At 39.7% G+C, this 13,743-nt stretch overlaps 1 protein-coding gene across 1 annotated transcript in view; it reads right to left on the bottom strand.

The window, feature by feature from the left end:
* Positions 1-13,743, bottom strand: part of Frmd3 (FERM domain containing 3) — a 199,413-nt gene that overhangs the window by 74,666 nt on the left and 111,004 nt on the right. Inside the window, exon 4 of the mRNA XM_051163409.1 lies at positions 4,458-4,536. Within this exon, the coding sequence (XP_051019366.1) occupies positions 4,458-4,536 (79 nt within the window). The remainder of the gene's footprint in view (positions 1-4,457; positions 4,537-13,743) is intronic.

The following is a 13,743-nucleotide window of genomic DNA, read 5'->3' as shown; positions in this document are numbered from 1 at the left end:
CTTCTGGCAACACCCAGCATAACTCAAAGAAGATGATGAGCATCAATGAACCTCCTAATGGAAATGGCTTTAAATGTGGCAAACCAGCCAGTGGGCAAAATGTCCTTCTTTCTACCACAGACAGAATTCTGCGTAAAAATGGGCAAGCTTGGATGCATGCAGAGTCAATGGCCAAACTCTGCCAAGACAAGATAAGCAAGCCCTCAATAGTTCCTGTCTAACAAATATGTCTGTCAGAAATATTGGGCCAGAAGGCAGAAGATGGTGCTCCAACATTATAGAAACTTTAAAAAAATTTTTTTATTATTAATTTATTCTTGTTATATCTCAATGGATATCCCATCCCTTGTGTCCTCCCATTCTTCCTTCCCTCCCCTATTCCCCTTATTCCCCTCCCCTATGACTATTCCTGAGGGGAATTACCTCCCCCTGTATATGTTCATAGGGTATCAAGTCTCTTCTCGGTAACCTGCTATCCTTCCTCTGAGTGCCACCAGGTCTCCCCCTCCAGGGGACATGGTCAAATGTGAGGCACCAGAGTACGTGAGAAAGTCATATCCCACTCTCCACTCAATTGTGGAGACTGTTCTGACCATTGGCTAGATCTGGGTAGGGGTTTAAAGTTTACCGCCTGTATTGTCCTTGGCTGGTGCCCCTGGGCCCAAATCTGCCTATCATAATGTTCTACTTGTAGGTTTCTAGGACCCATTGGATCCTTCTACTTTGCTATTCTCCCATGCTTCTCTCATCTAGAGTCCCAATAGGATGTCCTCCCCTTTGTCCCAGTTTCCTGGTAAGTGAAGGCTTTCATGGGACATGCCCCTTGGGCTAGTATGCAGATATAAGTGAGTATATACCATTTGAGTCTTTCTGCTTCTGGGTTAACTCACTCATTATGATCATTTCTAGCTCAATCCATTTATCCACAAATTTCGGGAATTCTTTGTTTTTAATAGCTGAGTAGTATTCCATAGTGTATATGTACCACAGTTTCTTTATCCATTCTTCTACTGAGGGACACTTAGGCTGTTTCCATGTTCTGACTATTATGAATAAGGCTGCTATGAACATGGTTGAGCAAATTTTCTTGTTGCGTGCTAGACTATCTTCTGGGTATATTCCAAGGAGTGGAATAGCTGGGTCTTGAGGAAGCCCTATTCCCAGTTTTCTGAGATAGCACCAGATAGATTTCCAAAGTGGCTGTACTAGTTTGCATTCCCACCAGCAATGAAGGAGTGTTCTTCTCTCCCCACATCCTCGCCAGCATGTGGTGTCGCTTGAGTTTTTGATCTTAGCCACTCTGATGGGTGTAAGATGGAATCCCAGAGTTGTTTTGATTTGCATTTCCCTGATGACTAAGGAGGTTGAGCATTTCTTTAAGTGTTTCTCAGCCATTTGATATTCCTCTGTGAGAACTCTCTGTTTAGTTCCAAGCCCCATTTCTCAATTGGGTTATTTGGTTTGGTGGTGTTTAGCTTCTTGAGTTCTTTATATATTTTGGATATAGACTTTTGTCAGATGTAGGGTTGGTGAAGATCTTTTCTCAGTCTGTAGACTGTTGCTTTGTTCTCTTGACAGTGTCTCCAGCCTTACAGAAGCTTCTCAGCCTCATGAGGTCCATTTATTAATGTTGACATTAAGGCCTGGGCTGTTGGTGTTCTGTTCGAAAAAAATGTCAAAACTCTGAAGAAAGAGATTGAAGATGACCTGAGAAGATGGAAGGATCTTCCTTGCTCATGGATCGGGAGAATTAACATAGTAAAAATGGCCATCCTACCAAAAGCAATCTACAGATTCAATGCAATCCCTATCAAAATACCTACACAATTTTTTAAAGACATTGAAAGTTCAATTCTGAACTTCATATGGAAAAACAAAAAACCCAGAATAGCTAAAACAATCTTGTACAATAAAAGGTGCTATGGAGGAATCTCCATACCTGATCTCAAACTGTACTATAAAGCAATAGTAATTAAAACAGCATGGTACTGGCACAGCAACAGGCTGCTTGATCAGTGGAATCGAATCGAAGACCCAGATATGAATCCACACACATATGGTCACTTGATTTTCGACAAAGAAGCCACATCCATTCAATGGAAAAAGGATTGCATCTTCAACAAATGGTGCTGGTCTAACTGGAGGTCTATGTGTAAAAAAATGCAACTGGACCCATATTTGTCACCTTGCACAAAACTCAAATCCAAGTGGATTAAAGACCTCAACATTATAGAAACTTTTGGGTTACTGTTCAGGCAGCAAATTGTCTCCATCATCTTCTCATTTTGGAAGCTGCTAACTTGCATTTTGTCTACTCCAGTCTCTGATGGGGTTGAAGACCAGTAGTTTAGTTTTACAATTAAGTTTAGTTGTTTGATGGTTAAGATGTTTTCAGGTCTAGATAGATGTTTTCAGTTGATGAAGATGAGATATGATAGATATTGATTTACATTCAGAATTTTAGATGCACCGAGATAGGAAAGATGTTTTCTTCAAGATTGCCAAATACAAATAGCCAAAGTACTATGTATGTAACATTTATATAATTACTGATTGTTTATGGCTCATCTTGGTGTAGGTAGTTTATTGTATATAGTTGTAATAATATAAATGCATATCTAAACAAATGAAAAAATTGTCTTGGAGTTTTGGTGTCTTTTGTTGGGTATTCTTTTTGTGTGTATTCTTTCTATTTTTAATTCTTCTTTGAATTTTGGGTGTTTTAAAAAAGATGTTGTTTTTGTTTTTTTTAATGTTGTACTTTTATTTTTGTCTAACTCATTGTACTCTTCAACCCAGGCAGATAATTGGAACTGAAAAACATTAATCAAAAAATTAAAAATAAATAAAAATCTTTAGTCCAAACCAAGTCAAAGATACATAGTTTTCCATGATTTCTCTGACATGAGATATCTGGAATCTGTGAATCTATAGACAAAGAAAATAGACTAATTGTTGTCAGGGTCTAAAAAAGAGAGATGGATCATGACTGCTGTTGAATATAGTGATTTTTTTAAAAAAGAAGATGGAGTGGTGAAAATAGTCTAGAATTTAATGGTGGTAATTGTTTCCAACATTATTAATGTGCTTGTGTAATTTATGTGTTTATGAATTTAATCAAATTAAAAGAAAAAAGCCAAAAATTTCAAAATAACATTACTTTAAATATATGTTACTCATTTTTCTTTACATTTCACACAAACCTCAATACCTTTACACCTCAATACCTTCATATATATATATATATATATTAACATACATTCATATACATGTATATACACATACATATACCTATACCCACATAAACACATGCACACCTTTATATGCATACATATATACATGCAGATATAATCATTCATACCCACACATATACATACATATATACATTAGATATACATGTATACATATATGTACATATATGCACACATGGACATACAAATAGACACCACATACATTTATATACACATATACCACACTTACACCGTCCTTCTCTGCTCCTGTACTCCCAGAGCAAATAGCCCTAAAGAGCTGTAGACAAATTAATCACATAAAACAACTATCTCCTTCCTTCACCCCTTATGGTCAAGCAATTGTCTCCATTAGTCTAGCAATAAGAGGAGAGTGAAATCTGCCAAGACCACCACCTCTACCTGTGAATTATCATAATTATGTTGTTGTCTTTCTGTAGGATCTGGACCTAAGATGATTCTTGTAATTTGTAATTACATATGACAATTGGATGAAATTAGAGCCTCATCAAGATCTAAGTGTATGACCTATCCATCTGGAAGGTGGCTACTCTCAAGTTCTACTCAGCAACTTTTACCAAATTTTTTAGAGAAACAAAGCTCCAAGGTTAACTGAATGTAAACCAAGCAGAGGGGACTGGGGGTGGAGAGGAGAGAGGAGGGAGGAGAGAGAGAGAGAGAGAGAGAGAGAGAGAGAGAGAGAGAGAGAGAGAGAGAGAGAGAGAGAGAGAGAGAGAGAGAGAGAAGGAGTCTGGGAGTAGATTTGAGCTGAGTAGAGTATACAAGTGAAGGGAAGTCTGCTTGGCAGTTGCCATTTAGCCAGTGGAAAGCAGAACCATTAACTGTGCACTCTGTCCATGAATCTTGCCCTTCCAGGAAGGCTTAGATCCAAAAGACTAGGGCTATCCTCTGCATTTACCTACATCCAAAAGTGTAGTCTTCTGTTGACCATTAGCACTCACTGTCCAATGTTCTCAGCCTCCTTCTCATAACTATTTCTTTCTTGTACAGACAATACTTTCTTTATGACAGTGATTTTCTATAGACTATCGCAGGCTCATCAAGAATAAAGAGGAGCACAATGATGACTCCTGAACCTGTTTCCTAGAGGTGTTCTGATCAAGATAATAGGAATGTCTTGCTTATAAGACAGCAGAGGCTCTGAGTGGACACAAGTGGTAAAGTAAATATGGAGAAAAAGAAAAATACCTTGTGAGCTCTTCTTTAATCTTCATGGGTTCATGTGGGTAGAATTTCACTCTAAAGCACATGGTGTATGGTGGATGAGCTGAAACATCATAAAGAAAAGGCATGAGATAAGCGGCAAAAGGTCACAGACTCCAACGCACACAGGGATTTCAGCCATGAAGAAACCAACTAGCAGGGAAGGGAGGAATGTTATAAGGAAGAAGCCAATAGAATGCCTAAGAAGAAAACATGGTGGTGACACAAACAGAGAAATGGTTTAACAGGATATCCAGAGCAAATGCAGAGTACAAGTAACCAAGGCAAGAACTCACCTTCATCCCTTCCTTTCCCCAGATCACAGCTCCAAAGGAGTACTTTCTCCTCTGATACTTCCTACCCTTATGTGAAAGCAAACTACCTGAAGCACCATTCAGGTTTTAGATGCATGAAAGACATTTTAGTGTATGAGGTAGAAAATTACCATTATACATGTGTTCTTAAATGAAAAAGACAGTGTCTTTGAAGGGTAATTGAGATTTTTAAGAAATCACCCACATGCACAATTGTTGGTTCTTATTACTATCTATATATGAGGTTAAATGGAATTTTATTCTATAATTCTTCTTTCAAAACAAGTAAGGGTTAAATCATTACCAGATAGGTGACAGTATCTAAACTATTCTGGATGCAATAAAATTTGTTTCATAGAAAGACCCACCATTTTAAGTCTGACTGTGTAATGAAGAAAATTCATATGGGAAATAATTATCACAGTGATTTCATCGTTGAGCTGGTAAGCTGGTGAGTAAGTGAAGAAGCTGGCCCCTGAGTCTGATGACCTGAATTCAGTCTCTGCGACCTGCATGGTGAAGTGGAGAACAAACTCCTGCAAGTTGTCCTCTGACCTTCACATGCCTTACCTCCAAGTAAAAATCATTATAATTAAATAATTAATAGAAAGCATTCCCATTGTAAGAATAGCACATTTATGTTAGCAAAGAAAATGCACACACACACACACACATATGCACACAAATGAGTACACACTCAGAATCACACAGGAGTCACTATGCAGTTTTCTAATTGGCAAATTTCCTTACTTACTGCTACCTACATGGCCCTATTTCAGAAAGAAAGACATTGATGCATATCTGTATTCCAGTACTCAGGAAACAGGCAGGAAATCACCATGAGACTGAGGCTAGACTAGTTCACACAAGAATTCTATGTGAATGAGAGCTAAATAGTGAGATCTCATCTTGAAAATAATTAATAATAATAGTTAATAACTTCTAATGAAAAGGGAGACTTAATAAATGACTCAGTGAGAAAGCATTTACTATGAAAGCAAGAGGACCTGACATCAAATACCTAGCACATACTTAAAAGTCAGCATAGCTGTGCAAATCTCTAGCATTGCACTGATGGGGAGACACTGAAGGTTCATGAGTTTTTTTTGGCTCATCAGCCTAGCCAAATCATATGTTTCAGGTTCAGCAAGTGAGCCAGACTCCTAGCCCCACACTGTAGAAAACAACAAAAGAAGACAATGTCCTCCTCAGGTATCCAAAGGGATAGGTGCATACAGGTAAACATCCTTGTCCATATACTATACAAACAGAAATACCATAAGAGGTAGTATATTTTCTTATGTACTAGGAAAAAATGGACACTTATCATATGGCAATAATGCGACTTGGAAAAATACAAATGAGTATCAAGTCATTCATCTCTCATATCTAGAATGTACAATATTTTATCATTGAATGTTAGCTGGAACTTATTTGATTTTTTTGAAAAAACATCTTTAAAAATTGAAACTATAGATTTTGATTTTCATTATAAAAACATTTGTACTGTTTTTACTTTTTCATTTTAAAATTAAAAAAATTATTCACTTTAGATCTGATCTTAGCTCCCTCCTTCCGTCTCCTCCTAGTCCCAATCCTCCCTCCCTTTTCTCCCTATGTCCCTCCCCTAGTCCTCAGAGAGGGGGACCCCTCCTCCCCTACCAACTGACCTTAGCCTATCAAGTTTCATCCTCTTCCTTTGTGGTCTGGCAAGGCTGCACAGGCAGAGGTAAGAGATCCAAAAGCAAGCAACAGAGACCATGGCAGAGACAACCCCTACTCCCCAAACTAGGAGATCCACATGAAGACTGAGCTGCCTATGGGCTACATTTGAGCAGGGGGTCTACCTATGTCCTCTCTGTACATGGTCCTTTGTTGGTGAATTAGTCTCTGCATACACCCTGGGACACAGATTTGTTGGTGCTGTTGATTTTTTTTTTTTGGTGGAGTTCCTATCTCTTTTATTTTATTTTTGAGATTATAATTACATCATTTCTACCTTCCCATTCTTTTATTCAAATATACTTTTTTAAAGTAATTTATTCTTGTTACATCTCAATGGTTATCCCATCCCTTGTATCCTCCTATTCTTCCCTCCCTCCCATTTTCCCCTTATTCCCCTTCCCTATGACTGTTCCTGAGGGGGATTACCTCCCCCTGTATATGCTCATAGGGTATCAAGTCTCTTCTTGGTAACCTGCTGTCCTTCCTCTGAGTGCCACCAGGTCTCCCCCTCCAGGGGACATGGTCAAATGTGAGGCACCAGAGTATGTGAGAAAGTCATATCCCACTCTCCACTCAATTGTGGAGAATGTTCTGACCATTGGCTAGATCTGGGTAGGGGTTTAAAGTTTACCACCTGTATTTTCCTTGGCTGGTGCCTTAGTTTGAGCGGGACTCCTGGGCCCAAATCTGCCTATCATAATGTTCTACTTGTAGGTTTCTAGGACTCTCTGGATCCTTCTACTTTGCTATTCTCCCATGCTTCTCTCATCTAGAGTCCCAATAGGATGTTTTCTCCTCTGTCCTAGTTTCCTCGTAAGTGAAGGCTTTCATGGTGCTCCAGCACACAAGAAAATTTGCTCAACCATGTTCTTTTTTTTTTTTTTTTTTTTTTTATTAATTTATTCTTGTTACATCTCAATGTTTATCCCATCCCTTGTATCCTCCCATTCCACCCCCCCCCCATTTTCCCATTATTCCCCTCCCCTATGACTGTTCCTGAGGGGGATTACGTCCCCCTATATATTCTCATAGGGTATCAAGTCTCTTCTTGGCTACTTGCTGTCCTTCCTCTGAGTGCCACCAGGTCTCCCCCTCCAGGGGACATGGTCAAATGTGAGGCACCAGAGTATGTGAGAAAGTCGTATCACACTCTCCACTCAACTGTGGAGAATATTCTGACCATTGGCTAGATCTGGGAAGGGGTTTAAAGTTTACCTCCTGTATTGTCCTTGGCTGGTGCCTTAGTTTGAGCGGGACTCCTGGGCCCAAATCTGCCTATCATATTGTTCTACTTGTAGATTTCTAGGACCCTCTGGATCCTTTTGTTTTGCTGTTCTCCCATGCGTCTCTCATTTAGAGTCCCAATAGGATGCCTTCCCCTCTGTCCCAGTTTCCTGGTAAGTGAAGGCTTTCGTGGGACATGCCCCTTGGGCTAGTATGCAGATATAAGTGAGTATATACCATTTGATTCTTTCTGCTTCTGGGTTAACTCACTCATTATGATCATTTCTAGCTCAATCCATTTATCCACAAATTTCGGGAATTCCTTGTTTTTAATAGCTGAGTAGTATTCCATAGTGTATATGTACCACAGTTTCTTTATCCACTCTTCTACTGAGGGACACTTAGGCTGTTTCCATGTTCTGGCTATTATGAATAAGGCTGCTATGAACATGGTTGAGCAAATTTTCTTGTTGTGTGCTGGAGCATCTTCTGGGTATATTCCAAGGAGTGGAATAGCTGGGTCTTGAGGAAGCCCTATTCCCATGTTTCTGAGATAGCACCAGATAGATTTCCAAAGTGGCTGTACTAGTTTGCATTCCCACCAGCAATGAAGGAGTGTTCCTCTCTCCCCACATCCTCGCCAGCATGTGGTGTCGCTTGAATTTTTGATCTTAGCCATTCTGATGGGTGTAAGATGGAATCTCAGAGTTGTTTTGATTTGCATTTCCCTGATGACTAAGGAGGTTGAGCATTTCTTTAAGTGTTTCTCAGCCATTTGATACTCCTCTGTTGAGAATTCTCTGTTTAGTTCCAAGCCCCATTTCTCAATTGGGTTATTCGGTTTGGTGGTGTTTAATTTCTTGAGTTCTTTATATATTTTGGATATTAGACCTTTGTCAGATGTAGGGTTGGTGAAGATTTTTTCCCAGTCTGTAGGCTGTCGCTTTGTTCTCTTGACAGTGTCTCCTGCCTTACAGAAGCTTCTCAGCCTCATGAGGTCCCATTTATTAATGGTTGACATTAAGGCCTGGGCCGTTGGTGTTCTGTTCAGGAAGTTGTCTCCTGTGCCAATATGTTCCAGGCTCTTTCCCACTTTTTCTTCTAAGTGGCTTAGTGTCTCTGGTTTTATGTTGAGGTCTTTAATCCACTTGGATTTGAGTTTTGTGCAAGGTGACAAATATGGGTCCAGTTTCATTTTTTTACACATAGACCTCCAGTTAGACCAGCACCATTTGTTGAAGATGCTATCCTTTTTCCATTGAATGGATTTGGCTTCTTTGTCAAAAATCAAGTGACCATATGTGTGTGGATTCATATCTGGGTCTTCGATTCGATTCCACTGATCAACCAGCCTGTTGCTGTGCCAGTACCATGCTGTTTTAAGTACTATTGCTTTATAGTACAGTTTGAGATCAGGTATGGAGATTCCTCCGGAGCATCTTTTATTGTACAAGATTGTTTTAGCTATTCTGGGTTTTTTGTTTTTCCATATGAAGTTCAGAATTGAACTTTCAATGTCTTTAAAAAATTGTGTAGTTATTTTGATAGGGATTGCATTGAATCTGTAGATTGCTTTTGGTAGGATGGCCATTTTTACTATGTTAATTCTCCCGATCCATGAGCAAGGAAGATCACGCCATCTTCTCAGGTCATCTTCAATCTCTTTCTTCAGAGTTTTGAAATTTTTTTCATACAAGTCCTTCACTTGCTTAGTTAGGGTAACTCCTAGATATTTTATATTGCTTGTGGCTAATGTGAAGGGTGTGGTTTTCCTAATTTCTTCCTCTGTAAGCTTGTCATTTGTGTATAGGAAGGCTACAGACTTTTTTGAGTTAATTTTGTATCCAGCCAATTTGCTGAAGGTGTTTATCAGCTTTAGGAGTTCTCTGGTGGAGTTTTGAGGGTCACTTATGTACACTATCATATCATCTGCAAAGAGGGATAATTTGACTTCCTCCTTTCCCATTTGGATACCCTTGATCTCCTTTTGTTGTCTTATTGCTCTGGCTAGAACTTCGAGTACTATATTGAAGAGATATGGAGAGAGTGGGCAGCCTTGCCTTGTTCCCGATTTGAGAGGAATTTCCTTGAGTATCTCACCATTTACTTTGATTTTGGCTATTGGCTTGCTGTATATAGCCTTTATTATGTTGAGGAAAGTGCCTTGTATCCCCGATCTCTCTAAAACTTTAAACATGAATGGGTGTTGAATTTTATCAAATGCTTTCTCTGCATCCAAGGAGATGATCATGTGGTTTTTTATTTTCAGTTTGTTTATATGATGGATTACATTGATGGATTTCCGTATATTAAACCATCCCTGCATGCCTGGAATGAAGCCTACTTGGTCATGATGAATGATATCTTTGATGTGCTCCTGTATTCGTTTTGCAAGTATTTTATTTAGTATTTTTGCATCTATGTTCATAAGAGAAATTGGTCTGAAATTCTCTTTCTTTGTTGAGTCTTTGTGAGGTTTAGGTATCAATGAGACTATGGCCTCATAGAATGAATTTGGTAATTTTCCATCCATTTCTATCTTTTGGAGTAGCTTGAAGAGTATCGGTATTAGCTCGCCCTTAAAGGTCTGGTAGAATTCTGCACTGAAACCATCTGGCCCTGGGCTTTTTTTGGTTGGGAGACCATCGATGATTGCTTCTATTTCTGTAGGGGAAATGGGACTATTTAACTTGTTTATCTGTTCTTCACTCAACTTTGGCAAGTGAACTTGATCAAGAAAATCGTCCATTTCCCTTAGATTTTCAAATTTTGTGGCGTATATGCCTTCAAAGTAGGATCTTATGATTCTTTGAATTTCTTCAGTGTCTGTTGTTATGTCTCCCTTTTCATTTCTGATTTTGTTCATTTCAATACTGTCTCTCTGCCTTTTAGTTAGTTTGGCTAATGGTCTGTCTATCTTGTTGATTTTCTCAAAGAACCAGCTTTTGGTTTTGTTGATTCTTTGGACTGTTTTCTTAGTTTCTAATTTGTTAATTTCAGCCCTGAGTTTGATAATTTCCAGGCGTCTACTCCTCTTGGGTGTTTCTGCTTCTTTTTTTTCTAGGGCTTCCAGTTGTGTTGTTAAGATGCTTATGTGTGATGTTTCCAATTTCTTTTTAAAGGCACTTAGTGCTATGAATTTTCCTCTTAGCACTGCTTTCAATGTATCCCACAAATTTGGGTATGTTGTTTCTTCATTTTCATTGAATTTCAGAAACTCCTTGATTTCTTTCTTTATTTCTTCCCTGACCCAGGTGTCATTTAGCAGAGAGTTGTTTAGTTTCCACAAACGTGTAGGCTTTTTGTTATTTCTGTTGTTGTTGAATTGCAGCCTAAGAGCATGGTGATCTGATAGGATACAAGGTATTATTTCAATCCTCTTGTATCTGTTGAGGCTTGCTTTGTGACCTACGATGTGATCAATTTTGGAGAAGGTTCCATGGGGTGCAGAGAAGAAGGTGTATTCTTTCTTGTTTGGGTGAAAGGTTCTATAGATATCTGTTAGATCCATTTGACCCATGGCATTGGTTAATGATGTTATTTCTCGGCTTAGTTTCTGTTTCAATGACTTATCCTTCAGTGAGAGTGGGGTGTTGAAGTCTCCCACTATTATTGTGTGGGGATCGATGTGTGGTTTAAGCTTTTTTAGGAGATCTTTTACATATGTGGGTGCCCTTGTATTGGGAGCATAGATGTTCAGAATTGTGATGTCATCTTGGTTGACTTTACCTTTGATGAGTATGAAGTGTCCTTCCTCATCCCTTTTGATTAATTTTGGTTGAAAGTCTATTTTGTTCGATACTAAAATGGCTACCCCTGCTTGCTTCTTGTGACCATTTGCTTGGAATATTTTTTTCCAACCTTTTACCCTGAGGTAATGCCTTTCATTATGGGTGAGATGTGTTTCTTGGATGCAGAAGAATGTTGGGTCTTGTTTATGTACCCATTCGGTTAGTCTGTGTCTTTTTATTGGAGAATTGAGGCCATTGATGTTGAGAGATATTAATGACCAGTGACTGTTAAGAGTCTTAATTTTGATGTTGTTTCCAGTCGAGCGTTTGTGTAGTTGTGTTTTTGCCATGGGATAGTTATCTATTTCCTGGGTAGTTTTGGTTGTAGCTTGACCCTTTGGGATGGAGTTTTCCTTCTAGTACCTTCTGTAAAGCTGGGTTTGTGGATAGGTACTGTTTGAATTTGTTTTTGTCATGGAATATTTTGTTTTCTCCATCAATGGTTATTGATAATTTTGCTGGGTAAAGTAGTCTGGCCTGGCATCTGTGTTCTCTTAGGGTTTGCAGGATCTCTGTCCAGGCCCTTCTGGCTTTTATGGTCTCTGCTGAGAAGTCAGGTGTAATTCTGATAGGTTTACCATTAAATGTTATTTGGCCCTTTTCCCTTGCAGCTTTTAATATTTTTTCTTTGTTCTGCATGTTTTGTGTTTTGATTATTATGTGGCGGGCAGTTTTTCTTTTCTGGTCAATTCTATTTGGTGTTCTGTAGGCCTCTTGTATGTTTATAGGCATCTCTTTCTTTAGATTGGGGAAATTTTCTTCTATGATTTTGTTGAGAATAGTTTCTGGGCCCTGGAGTCTGATGTCTTCTCTTTCTTCAATGCCTATTATCCGCAAATTTCTTCTTTTCATGGTGTCCTTAATTTCTTGGATGTTTTGTGTCAGGAGTTTTCCAGATTTGGCATTTTCTTTAATGGTTGATTCAATATCTGTGATTGTATCTTCTAGCCCTGAGATTCGTTCTTCCATCTCTTGGATTCTGTTAGAAAAGCTCACCTCTGTGTTGCTCGCCTTCTTCTCTGAGGTCTCACGTTCTCGTTTTTCTTCTGTCTGTGTGTTTATCATTGAATCCATTTTCATTTTCAGATCTTGAACTGATTTTTTGATTTCTTTCATCTGATTTTTTGTATATTCCTGAGTTTCTTCCATTGCCTCTTTATAGGTCTTCAGAGCTTGAACCGTTTTAGTTATTTCTTTCATCTGGTTGTTTGCATTTTCCTGCAATTTTTCCAGTTCCACTCTATGTGCTTCTTTTATGTCTCTCACCTGTTTGTCTGCGTCTTCCTGCATTTGATTACGAATTTTATTTGTTTCCTCCATTATCATCCTCATTACTAAGGATTTGAGGTCATTTTCTTGTATTTCCGTTGTATTTGAGTTCTCTGGGTGGTTTTCTTTGGGATAGCTGGAAACTGGAGACGCCATGTTGTTTTGGGGTTTTTTGCGTATGCTTTTTCGTTGTCCTTTAGACATCTTGCCGTCTTTGTTTTTGTTGGGTAGCTTCCAGAGTTGAATGGAGGGTGTCTGATAATAGATTCACTTGTTTTCTTACGATTTCCCTAGGCTGCGAGCTCAAAGCTTCACTGGTGTGGATGTTAGGAGGTTAGCCCTGTTGTTCTGGTCTCTCACAGCCAGTGATCCTCAGTCCCCCTCTGCTGTGGATCCTGCAATTGTTCTGGGTCTCTGAATGAGCGTTGGGTCAGGCCAAGGTATCCACAGCCTTCTGTGTTCCCTGCCAAGTCCATCCAGGAGCACTGGGACCGAACCACGGGCAGAACTCAGCTAGATTCTCAGGGCCAGAACCGTCTGCCAAGCTCAGCTAGGGATTTTGGGCCCAAAATGCACACAGGGCCCAGCCAGAATTTTTGGGCTGGGACTACGCACCAAGCTCCACTAGGGCCTTTTGGCCCAAAGTGCGTGCTGTGGTCAGTTATTGACTCAGGGCCCGAACTGACCACCAATCTCAGCCAGGAATTCTGGATTCAAACTGTACACTGTGTCCAACCAGAGTCTTAGAGCTGGTGGAACCGAGAGCTCTGTCCAGCCTGTGCCACAGCAGGAGAACTGCGGCTGCTCTGAGTTAGCGCCAGTGGTGGAACAAGTGCTCCGCCCGCACTGTGTCCCCGCAGGGGAGCTGCCGCTGAACTGAGGTGGTGCCTAGGATGGAACCGAGCACGTCACCAAGCCTGCGCCACAGCAGGAGAACTGTGGCTGCTC

The sequence above is a fragment of the Acomys russatus genome, chromosome 2 (assembly GCF_903995435.1).
Source record: "Acomys russatus chromosome 2, mAcoRus1.1, whole genome shotgun sequence".
Lineage (NCBI taxonomy): Eukaryota > Metazoa > Chordata > Mammalia > Rodentia > Muridae > Acomys > Acomys russatus.
This window is presented reverse-complemented; position numbering and strand designations above follow the sequence as displayed.